The sequence below is a fragment of the Aplidium turbinatum genome, chromosome 1, assembly GCF_918807975.1.
Source record: "Aplidium turbinatum chromosome 1, kaAplTurb1.1, whole genome shotgun sequence".
NCBI lineage: Eukaryota > Metazoa > Chordata > Ascidiacea > Aplousobranchia > Polyclinidae > Aplidium > Aplidium turbinatum.
In genome coordinates this window covers 12843588-12864609 of record NC_137472.1, presented here as the reverse complement: position 1 = coordinate 12864609, position 21022 = coordinate 12843588, and the positions used below count along the sequence as shown (strand labels likewise).

At 35.9% G+C, this 21022-nt stretch overlaps 2 protein-coding genes across 2 annotated transcripts; both read left to right on the top strand.

The window, feature by feature from the left end:
- Nucleotides 1-2394: 2394 nt before the first annotated feature.
- On the top strand, nucleotides 2395-6905 carry LOC145778334 (syntaxin-6-like). Its single transcript, XM_082589839.1, has 4 exons — nucleotides 2395-2605; nucleotides 3028-3215; nucleotides 5477-5589; nucleotides 6801-6905. The coding sequence occupies exons 1-4, from the start codon at nucleotides 2571-2573 to the stop codon at nucleotides 6903-6905; spliced, it is 441 nt and encodes a 146-aa protein (XP_082445965.1). The 5' UTR covers nucleotides 2395-2570.
- Nucleotides 5301-19222, top strand: LOC145771177 (syntaxin-6-like). The gene is made up of 5 exons (XM_082582916.1): nucleotides 5301-5589; nucleotides 7165-7278; nucleotides 9032-9105; nucleotides 15210-15337; nucleotides 16205-19222. The coding sequence occupies exons 3-5, from the start codon at nucleotides 9035-9037 to the stop codon at nucleotides 16276-16278; spliced, it is 273 nt and encodes a 90-aa protein (XP_082439042.1). The 5' UTR covers nucleotides 5301-5589; nucleotides 7165-7278; nucleotides 9032-9034; the 3' UTR covers nucleotides 16279-19222.
- The last annotated feature ends 1800 nt before the right edge of the window (nucleotides 19223-21022 follow it).

Sequence of the window (21022 nt, the reverse complement as noted above, 5' to 3'; positions counted from 1 at the left end):
TGACAGGTTTTAGGAAAAAGGAGAATGGGACACTTTGCAATTTCAAGCAAGCAATTTCAATTTTCAAGCACGTTTTAACGTTCGCGTTTTGTCGCTTCTACCTTTTTCTTGACCTTTGCTATGTTGACGTGTATTGTTTTGATATGATGGTCAGAAATAAAAAAACAACTGAACTGAACTGAACTGAACTGCATTTCACAGTTGACACAAGCAGGGAATTTGCACAAAGCTCAGGGACACTCGCTAGGTGTCAGAAAAGAACTTTAATAATCAAAATAGGTGTTGCCAAATAAAGAACTGTGTCCCCATTAATGATACAATGGTGAAATTCTAAGACCGAGGGGACAAGAAACTATATTTGTCAAAATTTTCAAATCTTTTGTTTAGACAAGCACTGTATTGAGAAAATGGTATAAAAAGAGAAAAATTAGACATATGAAGCGAATAAATTTATCTGGCAAAGCCTGCCAACGCCTGCCAAAGAAGTGTCATCAGCATTTTGAGGTCCTTGCGGATAAAATACCAAATTGAAACTTTTTTATTTCAAAAAGGCTTTTTAAAGATCAAGGTCAACTTGGCACCAGCAGGCGATTAGTGGAAAATTGTTGGTAACAAGAAGTTGCTTTGGAGAATTCCTACTACGATTGGTGCTAATTTTATCTAGCTGTCTCTGGCAACACTGAGGCAAAGACTAAAACAGCTGATGCAGACATTGCAGCTGTTTCAAGACAAAAGACAGCACAAGAGTCAGAACACTAGAGCAGAAGTGGTAGTCATTCGACAGCTTGTGTTGTGTGGCTGGTGGTAGTTTTGCCCTGGGATGTGGATTGTGGAACTTAAACTCAACCCCAGCTACGCAAAAGTACTATCTGATCGGTTATTAATTAAATTTCAAATGATTTGAAGGTTTTAGAAAGTAGAATGGATTGCTTGGTTGAGTATAATTTTTCTAAGTTTTGAAGTCACTTATTTTAAAAACGCTAAGCTTAAATTTTTTTGCTGCTATATCTAGCTTCGTAGACAGTTTCACAGAACATTCACTTCCAAAGTGAAAAGACAAGGTGCGTGCTACTCAGTCAGAAAATACTAAGGTTACCTACCTTACCTTAGGTATGAATAAGCTACCGTACCTATGAGGCACTTCAAAATGTAAATATAATAGCCTTGGCATTGACGCATGCTTAGTTGAAATTTTTGATACTTATATGCTAACATAGGCTAGCTACCTTGATAATTCTTGTTTGGACTATAGTATTAATTTTCTACTTAAAAGGCCATATGTATAATAATTACTATGGAGTCTCTTTTGTTATTTTGCTTAAGTGTACTCAATACTTACCGGTATATGTTGTTGTATTGGTTGTGCTAGACAGTGAATGCTTTTCTGATGATGGTAGAGGTAGATTATTGATTCTATACCCTGAGGGTATGATGCAGCTTGCATAATGTGTCACTACAAAACCATAACAAGGTTTCTGTATGTTACTATTGAACCTGCCTCTAGCGTAATAGTTTGCTCACTTTCATAACCTTCAATAACCTTCAATGTGATCAAGAGAGTGTACATGAAATGTGCTCATTTCTATTTCATTTACTAAATTTTCATATAGTTTAGAAGTAATAGTTGCAGGGCTGCAGGTAATTGCTATTTATTTTATCAACATTTCTGTACATGAGGAATTTTAATAGACGATTAAAATAATAAGATCACCATTGACGATTTGACGTAAACGGTAATAAAATGTTAGACCATTGGCCCAGAAGCTCAAACAAAGAAAAATATAACATCAGTTGCATTTAACTCAAAGTCAACAAATGTTTAAGTGATAATGTAGTGGAAAGTAATTGAGCTCGTAGATACAATTTAGTAGATAGTCAGAGGTTAAGTTATTGCACTTTGCTAATATTACACAAACTATTTAACTTCTGTCACAAGAAAGTATTAATATTGTTTAATTCTGGTAGTGATGCTTTTGACTAAGGAGTTAGGCTAGCTATCCTTGAACAAAACAATACTTTTTAAAAGCTTAATCCTGACAGCTTTACATTTTGAAGTTTTGAACCACTGATGCAGGCCCTTATTGCCAAGATTAAGGTGTGAAGTTTCTGCCTGTGAAAGTAGTCACAAATCAACTAGGTGTTATTAGATGAAGACTTATCCAAAAAAATTATTTCAACAGCCCATGCTGAGAGTTAGGATACCATTGTATTATTTATAGAGCCTAGCCTACTGTTCGCAAGTACCAAGGCATTTATGTAAAGAATCTTGAGTCTAATTTTGCTCATTGATTTATTTTCTGTTTGCTTGAGATTTGCATTATAGGTATATATGTAATTTAGATGTCTATTACATTTTGACTTAAAACTCATTTTGTTGTTTTGCTTTTTAGATTATAAAATATATAACTAATGAAAATAGTGTTTTGTACTTGAGTTACGGTTTATCAGCATCATAATACAGTGGATTTTTAATGTGAAGTGAAGATTTTCAATTTATAATTTTAAATAACCTATTACTGGACTTGAAGACTGTCATCTTTGAAGCAAATTTATTTATTTCATCTTATACCATGTCAGTTGAAGATCCTTTCTTTGTTGTGCGAGAGTAAGTATTGTACTACTGGTATGTAGTTTTCGAATTCAAATATACAATTAACTACATGTTAAACGTTAGTCCCATGGTGTATTTCTGCAGTAACATGTTATGCAAAACACCATTTCCAGCTAATCTTGAATAATAAAGTTTTGCACTCTGCTTCGTAAACTAGGTGATAAATCAATGTTCGTCTTCTTTTTTAAGGAAAAAACAAACGAAGAGTCAAAGTGCAGAATCTGATTATTTGTGGTCAATGTACCACTACTCTTTGAAATAAACGCCGGATGCCCTTACATACTGTTCAAGTGGATATTATTTAAAAAAAATTTCAAACAAATTTATCAGTAAACTAATGTTTTCTATTAATAAATAACATTTTAATACACAGTGTCATTTTCAGTTTAAAACGTTTATTTCTCATTTTTGCGCAGAGATGTTGAAAAATCTGTGAAGGCCTGTCATGAATTGGAACGACAATGGCACAAGATACTTGATGAAGAATCAATAGCGAAGTATGAGCAATATGATCGAGTACACAATGAATTAAAGAATAACATACGCAGCATTGAGTGGGACTTAGAAGACTTGGATGAAACAATTCATATCCTTTTACTTACACGTTTTGATTTTTTAGAAATCTTCCAGTTTTTATTTTACTGTATGTGCAAGACAATGATGAACAATTTGAGTTACAATCAAACTGCAAACAAGTCATGTTGAAATTGAAAATTAAATTGTTGTTGTAAATTAATGAAAACTTAAAATAAAGTTATTTCATTTCACTTTCTAATATGTTGGTGCTTAGCTGACTGTAGCTTGAACATATATATAAGAAAACAAATGGTGGTAAAATGGCGAATTAAATTCCCTTTAGTTTGTTGAAGTTTTTTGTTGTAGGATAGTAAACAAATTTTTAAAACCATTCTAATTTAATCTTAAATTATCGTCAACATATTGCTAAGTATGCATATTAGGTATAACTAATAAAAGCAATACCTGCTTAGTGGTACCGTTATTAGTCATTTTGAGATAAGCCGGTGTTATGCAAAGTTAGCTTTGTTTAAAGATGATGTTACTGATTGTTGGATTTCTTTTCTCATTCATCTGTAGGTGAATCATTACATGTTTTCATGAAGTATATGACAAAGTAACAAGACTATTTCATTCTCTTTGTTTTTGCTTATAATCATAAAACTTCTATAAATGTTCTTGTGATAAGATATTCTTAGAAAGAAGTGTACAAGAATAGTTGTCAATTGGCCAATTTTGTGAAAAACATTGTCTGGTTACTGTTTATCTTGTCAGTGTAGCTTGCCCTGAGGCTTGGAATGTTTTTGGACTGTATAATAATTAAGATTTTTTTGTAATACACAGTTTGACATTGTGAACTTTTTGAAGGAATGCATTTCTTTGCTTCGGTATCCTTGTGTTTTGTATTGTTTTTCCTGTCTTTTTTATCCAATGCTTTTTTGCTTCTTCATTGGTCTTCAGCAAGCAATGCCTTTTTTTATCACTTACCCGTTTTTGTGATAGAAAGATGCGACAGATGTCAGAGTTATATTTTGAGCATTAATCTGCTCAAATAGAAATATGTGTAAGGCACTGAGAGGTACGCCATCTGTGATGGATACAGTCCTATCCAAAATCACGTTATTATGGTTATATAATGAACAAAATGTCACATTACGCCCTACATAGTCAGTTGCGCATTAATCTTCTAAGAAACTAAAAATTCTTTCTATTCAAGCTGTTGTGAGGTTAAACCGTGCTTGACAATTCATTGGTTGGAAGCTTCACTCTCCATATGGTCTATGAGTAATCTCTTTTTTTTTGGTTGATTCACACGTGCCCTCATCACGTTGTTGTTTTATAGTTACTCAATATTGAAACAATGTAGGTCTTGGGTGAGGTAAATCAATAGGCTGGGTTCTTCAAGTGATGAGGCTTAAGTGGTTTCCTGATTTGGTTTTTGTCTTTCACTTTTGGATAAGGTGTTTAGGATCAAATTACCCAACTGGATATGACTCTCGACTTGCAAAGACCCCACCGGCAAATAAATCACGTTTTACGTTGATTCAACGTCTGTAGACGTTCAAGTAATGTTAAAAGTGATTGATTTGTTGTCTGAGGAACTGTCAGCTTGCAGGGATGAAATTTCCTCCCATGTGAAAGGAGTGGTTAAAAAGTTATGACTCAACAGAATTGTATTAGCGACTAATTGGTCTTGTTCGATTAACAAAAGCTTTCTTTTCACTACCTCTTGCGACGTTCAAGCGATGTTGAAAAGACAATCTTTGCCATCCCTTGTCTACTTTACTTGCTGCCAAATAAGGCAAGCAGCCGAATTCTCCAATTCAACCATAGAAACCTTATCACTTGTCCCAGAAAACAAAATCCGTTATTTTTACACTGATTCAACGTCTACAGACGTTTCACACTTGTTCTTACTTTTATTAGCAAGCTGCTTTTTCTAGGAAGCAATAAAATTCTTTTTCAGTTATTTTTGCTCATTTATTTCATGATTTAAATGTTTTCACTGCTTTGTTTAACGTGAGATTTCCATCAATTTCAATTGTCGAAAAAAAGGCATTTTTTTCTACTTTTGTATTTATAGTTTCGGGAGAGAGTTAGTTCTAAAGTTACTTTCAAGAAGTTTAAATTTATTTTGCTATTTATAAATATTTTCAGATTCCTGATGAGGGCTTAAGTTAAGCCGAAAACGTTTGACTGTTAAACTATTTGTAAATATGTAAAATATATTGTTGTAGTGCTCAACCCTGTGGTATTGTTGTGTCTTGCCTGTCATTCGTATCTGATCCTTAACGTTCACTTCACATGTTGTTGAGTCTAGTCCATTCAAATTTCGTGTCCCCACGGAAGAACTGGAAGGACGAAAGCGTTTCATAAGCGACACAAGAAATTTTGTTCAAGATGTCAAAGGCGAGTTAAATTCCACCACGAACCAAGAAAAGGCAGAAAAAGTCACGAGAAAGGTGAGTGGCCAACAGAGTATATAACTGTCCACTTGGCTAATCAATCGCTTTTTGCATTGATTCAACGTCTGGTGTCCAATCAGTGCTTTCTGTATATATTTAACATCTACAGATGTTTAGTCAATGCAAAAAAGGTGTGATTTGCCAGGTTTTCAACTTTTCACTATTGTTAGTGATGGCAGCCCTGTTATTCACGTTCGTGGAGAGACCAAGACAATATTTAGCATATGGTTGTCACAACATGAACATTGTTTGAATGCTGCTATTTCAAGAACAAGCATCTACTAAACTTAAATAAACGACTCATAGCAACGAGTTACTTTTGTTTGTTAACACAGCATACTCTTGCATTCGATTATGTTTATTGCACGCTGCAGCTAGCATGTGTAGTTGTGTACGCTAAGCAAAGACTTTTATAGATTCATATAATATTTACGATTGGCAAAATGCTTTGTGTGTCTTCAAACGCGCACGCTTTCGGTAAACATACCAATGATGATTAATTAATTGTATGTTTTACAAGTGTGACTAGTTTTTTCACATTTTTTTTGTGTTTGGTTGCTACCGGAGCTCTTTTGGTGAGTATGGTATCTGCTTTATCCAGGTTGATTTGATCCACTATGGAATGATATAATCCCTTCACATTTTTAAGCCAAAATTTAAATTTTTTGGATGACTTCAATTTTCTGGTGTTTAACTTCACTCGATATTTTCTTTACGTCTTCATTTGAACAATATCACATCTTTTACATTGCATTTAAGTCACTCGTTGTATTTTCTACATTTCATTGCTCCCTAAAAACGTATACATATTTCCTGGCTGCACCAAGCATTTTTGCTGGCATTTTTTTGCAACACACGGTTTGTAAGGTCACCGTTTGGCCACAAATCATTTGTTATTCTCTGTTTGTAAGCGCTGACATCTATCCCAATTGCCAACCTAATCCCTTGATGCTGTAGATTTAATAAAAATCGATTCGGTAACATTAACAGCATCTGCTCCTCTATAACCGCACATTCAATTTCATCACTTTATTCCAACTTTTTCATTGTCTCCATTTTGTGACGTTACTCTGGGACAGCACAATTCAGGGAAGTTATTGTTAAATCCCAAATAGCAAAATCTGTCATTTTTACATTGATTAAATTGTAAAAATGACAGATTTTGCTGTCTGGGATAACGCTTTAACTGTCTATTCAGTTTTATACAGAGGTTTGGAAAGTCTCATTACTACCGAACTAAATGCATCCATAAGTTGCCTGTCAATGGCGTGATGTACTTTGAATACTTTGATATTATGGACTATTATTCATGAGACATGTAGTCTTAGTTTACTGGCCGAACTTTTCCATCTCACCAGATATACTGGCCAGTTAAAATATTGTAACCAATAACGTGGACTGAAGCAAACGATGCAACATCTGCTCGAGTGCTTTGTCTTAAAGCCAAGGTGCTCTGCACAGGATTTGGCCGATTTCAACGACAGAGCAAGAGCTTGCGTGATGCTCTGGGCTACGGTCGTATGACACACGACGAAGGAGAATCAATGCATGATGATTATTTTACGTCTCTAGAGTTTGCAGTTCAGCAGTGGTAAGAGAGACAAGCTACCATACAACTCTGACACAATCCTAGACATTGAATATAGCCCTGACAACAAGCCTTCCAATGGCTATCAACAACAGAGGGTGAGTTAGCACTTGTCAAACATGAATTTGTGTTTTATTTAATTTCAAATTCTATTTAAATATTTAGCAAAACTTTTAAATTTCTTAACTTTAATTACTTTCTAACGAGTTATTAAAATGGTAGGCGCACGAATTGGGGAAGTAAAATTAGCATTCAAACAAAGGTCGGCTGCCATATTGAATGTTAAGAACTGCGTGCATAATGAAATGACTTGTTTCACCATGTTGCGTGATGTGTTATGGTATCAGCGTTAAAGTGGATACTACCGTTTACCGACCTTAAATCAACATAAAAATTGGTGATTCTGTGAGCTGAGAAGTTCCACCCACACAGCAACAGTTCTTTGCATTGTATTCCTTAAACAATTCCATTGTTGGAAATCTACTGTGGAACGGCAATCGAAACACTATGTTTATAGTCTATATTTGCTTCATGTAAGCTGTTTGTCAATACAGTATTATGTTCTGTGTAGGCTTCAAAACCTTGATTGGTTAATGTGATAAACATTTTCGGTCATTTGAAATTAAAATCTGTGTTTTACGTGGTGCTTAATTGACTATCATGTGTATGTATATACAAAGCTCTTGCTACTTATAAACTAAAAATAATTCAGCTTACTCGACGACTACATGACTGACAGCAAAAAGAAAAGCAATAGCCTGCTATGTCGTGTAGCTGTAATAGCTGTGGAAGAAGTAACATCCCTACTGGCAAAGATTATTATTTTAACATTGTTTCATCGTTACCAGACGTTGAGGCGATGTAATAATGACAGCTTTTGCTGACTGGGTTCCAGTTAGCAATATCCACTCGGTGCTGTCTTGCATAAAGTTTGTGACAATGCGCAAAGCAAATGCAATTTTGAAGCAGTTTTATGTTGTATCGATTTTTTGTTTTCTGCTATCACCTTTCGAAGCAGATGTGTTTCCCTGTACCAATATTTACAACACTCTTGTCACCGATTCGTACATACTTGCTAACATTAAGCCTAGGGCATGAATTACTGCATATGGCATTAGCACATTCCTCACTATTACTTCTCACTTGTTATCTAATGGTTTTCCGGCAGGCAAGAATTTTCCACCTTGCTGAAGTTGCCTTTTTGCATCGTTTTTACGTTTCAAAACGTTATTCTATCCCTTTCTTGCGAATTTGTCAAGAGACAAACTTTTATTTTACGACTGCTTAAATTTGCGGTCAATTCTATTGCGTCAACGCCCCCGGCGTTATAATGAACACTGCAATAATCTTTTTTTTGCCACATGATATTTTATTTTTCCAACTTACAGAAGTATTTCTATCTCCCCAAACACAATTTGCTTGGAAAGCATATGAAGTTGATAGATAGCTTTAGAATTTAAAGTTTCATAATCTTTGGAAACCCGAAATCAGTTTTCTGATCCAGGATATGGTTTTACAGCGAGAAGCAGGCGGGCAGCGATGCGGAAGCTCACAATGCATATGTGGGGCTCTTTTTGTCACGAGGGTTTTATCTCATCACGAGCTGACAAAACAAACATACTTTTAAAACAAGGCATTTAAAAATATGAATTACTCTAAAAAACCATCAAAATTTGCTTTGCTGAGTTGCTTCACAAAAAAGTGTATCTTGACAAGTAGAATGCCCTACCGGTGTATTAATACAAAGCAGTTAAACAAAATTTTTAATTTCTTTCTAACCCATTTTCCCAGCCATCTAATCCGTCCTTTTAACATTGATTCGATCATTTTACGATTTATTTTTTGTTCCAGCTTATGTTTCCTCACCGAGATGATGAAGCCAAACTGGTGACGAACAGCGTTGATGTCTTGGAAGACATGTCCAAGTAAGTGAAGAAAGCTGTGACTTGTAAATTCTTTTTTGTTTCGAGTAAATTACGGTAAACCCATGTATGCCTCCCACGAAAGAAGGTTTTAATCATCATCATTTATGAAATATGTTTTTGTTGCAATTAGAAATCCTCTTCAGAATCCTAATATTGGCAGTTTCGCATACTTGCTGAGGCTTTGAACCACTGACACAGGGATTGACAATAAGTTACCAACTGTTTCATTCATTGAGATCCGCTGAATAACGTGGTTATTGAACTGTCTTGCTCAAACCTGCTGCGTGAAACAACTTAATGTTACATTTTGCTGGCAGCTAGCCAGTATTCAAAGCAATCGGGACAAGTCAAATTTTAGGCGAAGCCAATCCAAGTATTCAGCGGAGATAATGTTCAAAATCTGTAAAATTTCATCATTTTTCTTTTCCCCTGGAAAAGTTTTGAGAAATAGAAATTCCCACTCTCGGCTGTCTCTTACGCAGCTGTGCGTTTTGCAAAAGGAAATCGTTTCGCATGTCACCGCATCCGAAAGCAATGCAGTAGGCGAAATTATCAAACCATATTGATTGCAAATGATAGAAGTCCACTTTTAGTTTCGTTTCTAATTTGGTTCAGAATTATCTCAACGCAACCTTGGCCCGTATCACTTCACTCAAGTATATTTAGCCAGTTTCGTGTCACTTGTGATATTTGCTTCACTCGTAGTTGTAGTTTCGTTCTGCTGGTGAATGGTCATTTAAATTCTGCAGCTTTTAACAGCTAAGTGTGAGTTCTGTGTCGTTGTATGAAACATAATGGTTAATCGTTATGACTTCAACTAAGACCTTCTTGTTAGTCGAAAATCAGAATTCCTCAGACCGTACCATCTCTACACATTTCATAACAATCATGTTTTGAGACCAAATATGGTTTCATCCAATGGTGCAACATTATGCGCGGCGTCTATTGTGCCAAGGTAGAAGAGATTGTTACGGCCTAGTGGTTCTGCTTATCAACGTCAAATTAAACTTGAATTCCTTTCTTCTGATGGTTACCATGATTGCCATGATAAAAATGTACTTTTCACTTGAAGCTTTTCATCTGCACATTTTCAATTTATTATACCTAATCCGGCGTTGATTAATTATATACTTTGAAGATACAGTATATGTTTTGTCTGGATTTTTTTTATAATACTAGAATTATTTTTGTCAGTAGATTTGGTGTTGTCAGAATGACATGTACAGAATATAAAAGCGTCTGTTATTTATCTGATTTCTGTTTGCAAACTTTGCTTTCTTGGGGATTCTAACTGAACAAGAAGTCTTTTCAAATGATGGCAAATGACAGAGAAGTTTGGAAGACCATAATCGCCAACGTCTGTATCAGATCAGGCGCATAATCATCATCAATCAAGAAAAATCAGTCATTTTTACATTGATTCTCAACTTACGGACAATTGCAAACAGCTCAAAAGATTAAAACGCAAAAATGTTTGATGTTGTTTACGGAATTCACGTCGACCTCAAGTTATGAAACAGCGATTCAATGTCGAAGCACGATTTGTTTTGCTAATTTAGACAAAGACATGCAAGGGTGTTGACTAATTACTTGGACATAAACAAAAACATATTGGCGAAACAATGTTATCTATGATCTTGGTGGGTGTGGTTGCAGTGTTCGACTTTCTTCGTTCCCGTAAAATACTTTTCGTAGAATCAACGCTTTCATTAATCAAATACACGCAAAGTAATTCTTTTTATTGAAAAGACGTGTTTGTTTAAACTAACACCAATGTCTGCTTATTGACGACTGCACTCGAGCCAGGTCAGCTGGCGTGACGTCATAAGGCGACTTCGTGCGCATTGTGACGCGTCTCTCCTTTTGTGAGCGTGCTCGTTGTGTTGTGCGCTGACAAAATTAGACATTTTCTCTTTTTTGTTGAATGTACCAATTGGTGGTTTGAGGAATGTGGGAATTTTAATTTCTGTCTTAATCTGAAATAATAACAGATAGCAGTTTATTCGTGAATTTTTTTCCTACTTTGGTTTTGTAAAATGTTTTTTTTTATTTGGTTTTAAAACTCACTTTTGGTTTCACTATCTGCACAGCAAAGTCCAATTATTTTACATGATCCAATGTTTGAAGGCGCTAACCTATGCAAAAATGACAGACTTCACAAACTGAGTAGAGTGCATGCTCTATTCCGTTTTTTACATTGATTCGATGTCAGCAGACGTTGAATCAATGTAAAAAAAACGGTTGATTTGGTGTGTAGGATGCTTCGATGCAGGATTCCTTCGTCCGTGTTTGTGCTTAGGCGAATCATTTTGCTTTTCTGGAATAGTATTCGTTTCATTCCCAATTCCTCTTAGACTTCTTCATTAGAAAAGTAACTTTTAATTCTTAGACAGGCTTATCTGGTATTGCGAACCTATAGAAAAGAAACACTTACAAGATTTACGAAGAATTTTTAGTATAATATAGTGCAGTACTATTATTATCTTGAACATTTATAGTTAGGCACATGGCTAAACTTACCACACATATTTAGTTGAATGGATTTTCATGACCAGACTATTTCTGGATATCCCCAGTTCTATTGCTGTGCATTGAAGCGCTGTCTTGTATTATAAAAGGTCTGAACCAAACACAGACAAATCCTTTGTCTTGTATTACACACATCGCTGCCAAAAACGATTTTTTTATTAGCATCAATCAGATATCACAATAGCGTACCTTCACCGTATCTTAATTGTATCTCAAGTGAGATTAGTGACAAATTGCTTTAAGTTTCCATTTTGTAACTTAATCGTGGCACGATTTGCTAGATCGAAGAATTGCCGCAATGATCACACCATGAAATCCGAACCAATAAGAGAAACGCGCTTACAACCTTTTTTATTGTTACTTTCTTGGAAAATTGTCCCGTGTTGTTCAAAAAAAAGATTGTAGTCAAGTGTCAGTTACAAGCCAGAAAATCTTTTTTTTTTCAATTCATAGACGTTGAATGAACGTAAAAAGCGACGTGCTTGTCACTGTTGCAGTTGGAAGCATGCAGAAGCTATCCCAGACAGCAAATCAATCGTTTTTTACATTGATTTGCTGTGTGGGTAGCTGCTGCTACGATCGCACGATTTAAAACGTGAATGGGTACGTGCTGTTGTCTGTTTTGCATTGAATCATCACAAGCTTCAATAACCTTTTTCGGGCATTTGAAATTAACTAGACCTACTCAGAAACAATCGTTCGTTTTCTGTTCATTTCTGATAGCACGCAGACGTCTTTAAACTCTATTTCCTGTTCGGTGATATTCTCCTGAAGCCACTATTTTTTTTTCTCAGAGGATTTAACTATAGCTTGTTCTTGTCAGCAAATTGGTTCGTTTTTACATTGATTTCACATCTACAGACGCTGAGTTTATGTAAAAACGAATTGATCTTCTGGTTCTAAACTGCGTCTTCGGTCAGCGGCGATGCTGGTGGTTGACCAACAGCTGATTGTTAAAGTTCGAAACACATTTGTTGATTTTTTTCGACATCCTTTGATTTATGGAAGCTTGTTAATTGTGCCGTTTGATCTTTGTATACATTACGTTATCATGTTGTCACAGAATCACAGTCAAAGGAGTTGACTGATAACTAACCGATAAAATTTGTTCACAAAGCACATTTTTTTATGCTGATTTTGGTTTGACTGGCCTTGCTCGTTCAGCAAAAGACCTGTTGTTCGAAAAGAAGCGAGATTCACATGACATATGTGTTCAGTTAGTTACAAAACACAACAGATCTGTACCCAGCCAGTACAATTTGTCGTTTTTGGTCTGCGGACGTTGTTTCAATGTAAAAAAAGTTAAGTTTTACTGACTACATCAGCAAATGGTTTCATCTGTACAAGAACTTTTCTACATTTGCCATGATGTTGTGTGTCCACTGTCCAGTCATATGCTTGTTGCTGTTTATTGGCGGGTTGGTTTTGTGTTATTGGTGATGTTTGACAAAGAGTTGAATCCTCAACAGAATAAAGTATCTTCTGACAGGTGTCAAACCCACAACAATGCAGAGTTGAATCCTTGGTATATATACTAAACGAATGTAAACTGAGAGATATTTGTACTTACAAAATATGTTGTTTTGCATTGTTTCAACGTTTAATCAAGCAACAAAAGACTGGTTGTGTAATCCGAGTTTTGTTTTTTTGGCGTTTGTTTGTGTTTTGTTGAAGAATCTTTGAAATGATAGTGAAGATGATAAAGCTTTCTCCTTACCTCAGATCCTGTCACAAAGAAGAAATTGACTGTGATTGTGATGAACTAAGAAATATTTTGGTGGTTGTAATCATCATATGTTTGTTTCAGCCCTAAACAAAAGCAATGCTGGGAATTTTTACATGTGTGGTTGTTATTTTGTCGTGTGGGTGTTTCAGTTTACTTGCCATGCACTTGTGTGGGACAAAAAGACCGAACTTACCAGATATGTTTCACCCGCATCAACAAGCCGTATCTGAATACAAAGAAAATTGTAATGTGTAAAACTGTGTTTCTCAGTATTTCGGTTTTAGAAATACTCATAGTTCCAGTTGTTACACATCGGTCGTTCTTCTTCCTTCCTTAAATGCCATTTATGTTAAAAGTAAAATGTTTTTAAATATGATAATGCAGACGCAGACCGTAGCATTATGTGATGGCTTGTTTAAGCAGTGCAAAGATGACTTCCAAATATCACAAAATTTTAATTCTTTGGTTTCCGTGTCAACTATACCCAATTTTACATTTGCACTTCGCAGTAACTTCAATGGTGAACTTGCAGGAACTTTAATTGGCATTTTATTATAACTTAGCAACATCCCAACTTATCCAACAACTTCCCAGACAGCAAATCAACCATTTTTTTGCATTGATTTAACGTCTGCAGAAGTTGTATCAATGCAAAAAGCAGTTGACTTGCTGTCTGAGTTGTGACATTGATCGAGAAACGTAATGAATTTCGCGACAAAGAATCCAAACCCTAAATGGCATGCTAGGCTACATTCAGCTTATACTATTATCTACAAATACCATGTAATTAGAAAGAATTATTTGTACACTTTTGAGAAAATCAGTACTTTTTCTCCATAACTAACCCATGCCATTTCTGCTGTCTGCTTACACGAAATACGATAATGGCTCTTCAGTCATGCATGGAAATAAATGAACCAATGACAAGATATTTATCAAAGAATGAGGCACTCCTCAAGTTATTGGTTAGGACTGAACAAATGGGATAATAATAATGCTTAAAACAGATGTTTCGCTAAAAGATGTTTATTTGTTGGAATTTTCCTACTTTCCTCAAGCAAACCACCTCTGAAGCTTAGTTTTGATTGTTACTTTCACACAGGTACTAGCAGAGACTTTGTACCACTGACGTAGTCATGAACACGGATAGTGAAAATTCCGCTTCTTGAAGCGTTCGTTTCTAGCACTAGTTGCTACGTTCATCTGATGAAATTGAAAGTAAAATTAACAACAAACAAGATGGTTTATTGCTTCACTGACGTTTCGCGCACCATGACAATGCGCATCCTCAGAGCGAATAATCATATATGATTATTATGTATGATTATTCTTATTATGATTATTTATGTATGATTATTATTATGTATGATTATTCGCTCTGAGGATGCGCATTGTCATGGTGCGCGAAACGTCAGTGAAGCAATAAACCATCTTGTTTGTTGTTAATTTTACTTTCAATTTCATCAGATGAACGTAGCAACTAGTGCTAGAAACGATAATTGTCCTGATGAACACCCAAACTTTTCAGTATTCTTGAAGCGTTGTTGCTGGCAATTTTTCTATCCACTTGATGTCGCTAAATAGAGAGCTGTTCATGCATTAGATTTCTCAATTGCCCTCATTGCTGAACTTTAGCAAGTAGATAGCATTCTTTATAAGTTGCCATGTTTTTATCTTCCATTTGTATCATTTGTAAATGAAACCCTGTGTTTGCCCTAGCAAGGGTCTGTCAGCTTTTACGGCCCCTTTTGCCATGTTTCTCAATTGTTGAAGTTAATTTTACCCAGTTTTCGTGCATTGGTGTGTTATTTTTTTCCTTTCGTCTTGTCTTCAACAAAACTTTGTTTAGGTCACTTGGAAACGAATTGGATCAACAAGCCATCATATTAAACCATCTTGAAACTGAGATGCAACATACAAGATACCAAATGGACTCCATGTTGACAAATATGGCCAAAATAACACACTTATCAACCAGTAAGTTTATTAAATACATATTATTAACACTACGTAAATAGTGCCAAATACCGAGTAAAAATGCCAAGCAGGGCGAATTGAAGCAAGTGTATTTAAAATGCAAGTGTATGTAAAAAAAAGCTTAGCAGTCTGTTTGACCCTTAGTAGGTATTCTTATTCAAATGGAATTATTTCAGTACTAAGTTAATTTATATCCATGAGTGGATAAATGCTCCTTTAATTGTTAAAGTGTTGCCATGTCACGTTTTTGTGACGTTGGCTTTTATAAAAAGTACCTACGCACAACTGTCTACAAATTCTTACAAGGACACACTGCACTGCGTGTGTCATGCAGAAAATATATAAATAACTTTGCATTTTCATTTTTTCTTTCGTATTAGTAAAACATTTAAGTATAGTTTTGATATATTGGTCTTACGTAACTGAAGTTTTCATTGGACAACGTCACGTTTTACGTAGCGAGATTTCTTGGTCACTGTTTTCGTGCTATTTGACACGGAACAACATTCTCACACCTTGCTGGCAACAAAAGTCGAGAACAACCCTTACAGAAAATCTGTCGCTTTTACATTGATTTAACGTCTGCAGCCGTTAAATCAATGTAAAATTGACGGACTTCGCTGTCAGGAGAAGGAGTTTATTAGCAGTCATGATGACATCATCTACACCGGATCTTCTATAACAAATATTGCATGTGAAAAATTCCGACCGACGCAGACATGGTCACCCTAACCCTAAAGCATTTTTTTGCTTGAGTAGATACTTTTGATTTGCTTGTTTTCTTACAATTTTATTACATTAGCTGAAATAAAATATGCTGTTACATGGCAACTTTTATTAATATGAATTATTTATGATTATGTTTAGGTCGCAAACAATGGTGCGCAGTTGGATTCCTCAGCTCATCAATCTTTGTTATATTTTTGTTATTTATTGTTTGATTTTCCTCTTTATTTTATGTCAACGTACAGTAGCTGAATGCAATTACTAGCCGAGCAAAATATCTTTCTTGAACTTAACAACATTCGCCGCCACTTTCTTTGTTTTCTTATTATCTTATTTAAAGTTATTTAAATATTGTGAGGAATCAAAAGTTTTTTTCTGCTCATAAAAAATTGGTTGGTTGGAAAAACTGCGTTTTCTGACCCTTGGCCTTTTAATCGAAGCTGTGTTTTGTAGCCTGCTGGAAATTGTATTCTACTGAATATTGATTTGTTGAATGATTCAAGCGTAAGTTTATCGTTGAAGCACTGCACCATGACAGTCGTTAGGTAAAACCGGACTTAATGTATCCCTTCACTGAGACGTTTGGCAGGCATAATTTGGGGTGTAAGTTGGCAGACATCAGCGCACTGCAAATATTCCTTAGGTTTACACCACCACTGAATAGTGCTCCAATGCCCAGTGCCCACACCCGCCTCATCAACTGGCCTATCAAAGACGCGTTTATTGTTGCTGAATGTCTTTGCCCTACTGAAACAGAGTAAAAAATGTTAAACACTACCTTGCTTTGGAACTGCCATTTGCAGTGTAACGAAAAATAAAATGTCTTACACTTTGCTTCCTTGCTTACACCACTCCAAATTCGATACACCTTCTTAATGAGCATGAGAAGCGGAAATAGTTGATTAAAGTAATCATTGAAAGTGAGTAACATGGTGCAATTGCAACTTTTATAGAACTTTCAATTTTCCCACAGGCCCATTTCCCACAATGCTTTGTCAATGGCTGATGTTGTTGCAAGTTTTTAGAACTTTGAAATTGCCATTTTTTTAACCATCAAATTAATTTCATAATTAGCACATACCAGCCAGCAAATCAGTCCTTTCAAACATCGATTCAACGTCTCTATACGTTCAATCAATGTAAAACCGACTGATTTTATGGCAAGGAATGTTTGTGATCATGAGTGCCATCTTTCTGTGTTTTATGTTCCGACCCAGCTGGCCACATGTGTCGTATTTTACATTGACTTCACGTCTCAAGACGCTGAATTATTGCAATCAGTATGAAGTTTGCTAGCTGGGGTAAGAATAGCAGCTTTTAATGACGTTTCTATAACGTTTGTGCACGTGTTTTGTCCGCAAGCATTCATTCGAAGTGTTGTGTTCCTTTTTTATGTCTACGTAGCTCTGTGCTGCCCTCTACTGTGCGAAATAGTGAATTAGTATTGCAACTATCTGTCGTCTGCCAGCAACAAGAAACGTTGTAATTTTTGCATCGTTCAAACTTCACCGTAATTTTAGACGTCAATTGTCGTTCCAATGATGACAAAATACCAACTGTTTGCTGGCTGGGTTATCCCTTGCAGCGTTTCATAATGTTAATGGCTTGTTACTGTTGTTTTTATTTCGTGTTCGGTACAGAAAACAGTTCGTCTTCTTGAATATGTTCCTCTCGCGTATGAATTTTGATTCAGAATCACTTTCAGCTGCTTTCTTTGCGCTCAGACTTTTAATGGTCAGCACTCCTTACTGTCTGAACGAATCAGGCAAACCGAGTCCTTTCAATGTACTTTGCGTCTTTTTCGTTTTAATTCGACAATTTGGCAACCTCATTAAATCGACTTATCTGCAAAAACGAAGTCATGTCGTTGTGATGAGGCCCGGTTGTATTTTACAATGTACCAAAGATCAACTTGTTACTTTTGTTGAAAATCAGCGTCTTTTCAACATTGATTTCTCAAGTTATTACCAAGCCACAGTTATGCTGCTGCGATGCCGTATGCTATATTGAATAATAAAAGAATAGGTTTCTTTGTAACCATAGCCTACTTCTTTCATCTGTTTGTACTCATATGAACTTACCTGTCGGTGCAAAGCATGTAGAATCTCCTTGTTCAAGCACAAGCAATTAAACAGCTTGTGTTTTTCAAGTCGATGCCAATTTGAGCAGTGAACCCCTGGACAACAAAATCTGTCATTTTTACATTAATTCAACGTCTGCAGACGTTGAATCAATGTAAAAACGACAGATTTTGTATCAGGGTTCATGCTTTTGTTGCCTTCCAGTTGTAACGGTCACATGACTTTGTGTCGAAGCATCACCTTTTGCATACAAATTTGAAAACTTAAATTTTGTTCTTTTAAAAATACGTTTATTAGAAATCTAAATTCAAGAATTAAAGTTTTCTATCGTTGTTAGTATTTGATAACTAATGCTTCAACTTCAAATGGCCTCTCAGCACCATACTGTTGTGATGGTATATAATTTGTTTGTTGTAAAACTTACGCATTAATTAAATTATCTTCAGTGGAAAATTGTCTTTTTTCAAGTGATCGTTAATTGATTTTTTGTTGAGCTTTGGCACTCACATTCAAATGCCATAACCTTTCTACTATATTAAATATTTGGATCATGTTTTTTGAGAATGAACTGTGTAGATTTTGAGCTTGTGCTTGAAATAATATGTGCTTGCGTCAATAAAATAATCTTTTAATTTTTTTTGTGTTCTAGCCAATGTAGCTTTTTTATTCTTAAGATATGACTTGCATTAAAACAATATATTTTTGTTACAACTTAGCATTTTACCAGATTTTCCTGGTACCCTAAGAACCTCTGGGTTTGTAGGAGTTTCACCGACAGCCCCATCTTCTTGTACAATCTTTTACGCTGTTGCATTTTTTATACTTAGTTTTCCATTCCAGAAGTGTTGTATTTGTTCTGCCCATAAAGTTGTACTCTTTTAAGTCAACTCGCCTGAGCACCCTTCGAAATCACTCATGCATAACGATTTGTGTAATCGTGTTTTGCCTGAATGATTTGAGCCCCCCTCCTATCAAGTAGACTCGTATTTTTGAACAATGACAATATTTTGCAATGAAGTACTTTTTGTCTCGTCCATCGTGGTTACTTTTCTATTGATTTGTAATAAATACAAAAATCCATGCGTCTTTTGCGTTGGTTTTGATTTGTAAGAGTTGCATTGCGAGTCGTAGAGGTAACAGTTAAGGCAGACAGGTTCAACGTGGTCGTATTGAGGCGCAATCCAATACATTATCACACTGAATCCATTCCCTTAATGCTGAGTAGCCTACTAAGTACAAACACGACTTAGTTGTCACTCAAGTGCCAAATTAAATTGTCAGTTTTTGAAATTCCTTTCCGACCCGTACAGTGTACACACAAATGCACTCTCAGCAGAATTCAACAACTGCTCGTTTTTTATTTACCAAAACAACGGAAAACCATACATTCCAAACATAACATCAATCTAAAAAGGTAGCAGCGACAAAACGGAGACTTTATATCACTAAAGCAGGCCGGTCACCGAGATTGACAAACAATTTTTCAGCTTGTTGCCGAAGTGTTGACTTTTGCGAATTATTCTATCCACTATGTACCGCTAAAGAGAAAACTTTCCTCAAACGACGTTGCTTTTGTTCAAGCGCACACTTCGAGAGTTGAACCAGCGTTGCTTGATCTTGCCGTTTCAAAAACCCTGGCATTTATCTAACTCAGTTGTCGACTGCTAGCAGCACCTCAGAAATAAGATGATTTCACAAAAGCTTAGACAACTACACAACGCGTTGTTGGAGTATTTGTTTTTTGAAGGTTGTCTAACTCTAAGACTTCATGAATAGATTTGAATTGCATGATACTGCGTAGAAAAGTGAAAGCAGAGAGCCCATTTGAAGGTAGATCACGTGGGTTATTATGTAAAAAAACATTATTCTGACTTCTGAGCAGTGTTGTACGCGTCATTGAAATAATTTGACGGCGTCAGCGTCAGCGCGAATTGCCTAAAAACTTTACGGCGTAAAGGACTGCGTAAGCTCTTAAAGAAATTGACGGCGTCAGCGCTATTTTTTGCCAGCGTCTCATAAAACGGAAATATTTCAACCAAGTTCAGGCTAACAATAGCTATAAAGAGCAGATATTATGTTTTGAGACTGTATTGTAATTAGCTGCTCAGCCTATTAGTTATTTCCTTGCAGAAAAACAAGCATTTCAAAACGTTTGTCTGACAATTTGCTGCGTTTGGGACGCATATTCAGGGGCGCCAGAGCGATTTTTGGCTGGAGGGGCAAGAGTATGAAAAAAGAGCACTTTCGTTGCTGAAAGGCCAATTTGTTTTTAAGTATTAAAATAAGATATAGCGATAATGCTCATCTATCAGCTCATTATCGAGTAACGATACAAGTGTCCGCTATGCAAACAACAATGGCACGGAAGGGCATCATGCTATTTTATAATGATGTAATATAACTTACTGTGATGGATAATTTTTTGTCGTGAATATTATTTTGAGGCAAAAATAGAACATTATAATTAGGCTAAAAGCGAATAGCATAAATTGTTATAGGGCCTATTGCAAAGTGTGCAGTAGCTTACATGACCTTAAAAGGACACCATTGCCCCCTCTTCCCTCCCCATCCACAGAAATTTGAGGGCAGGGGGGCATATGCTCCCTCCCCCGCTTCCGGCGCCCCTGCGCATATTGTCCTTTCCAAGTGAAAACATGCGTTCCACAGCAGCGCTGGTTGGTATTGGTGTGTTGTATTTCAAAAACAAGTTGAAAACGTTTAGTCGGAAAGGTATCACTGTTCCAAGCGTGCTGTGATAGTTTAGCATGTATAAATCTTTCAACGAGGTCCACTGCACCAACATCGCTCTTTTCAGGGGCATAGAGTTCTTTGCTATAGCCTACTGCTGAGTTGTATTCAACATTTTCAATAGCGTATC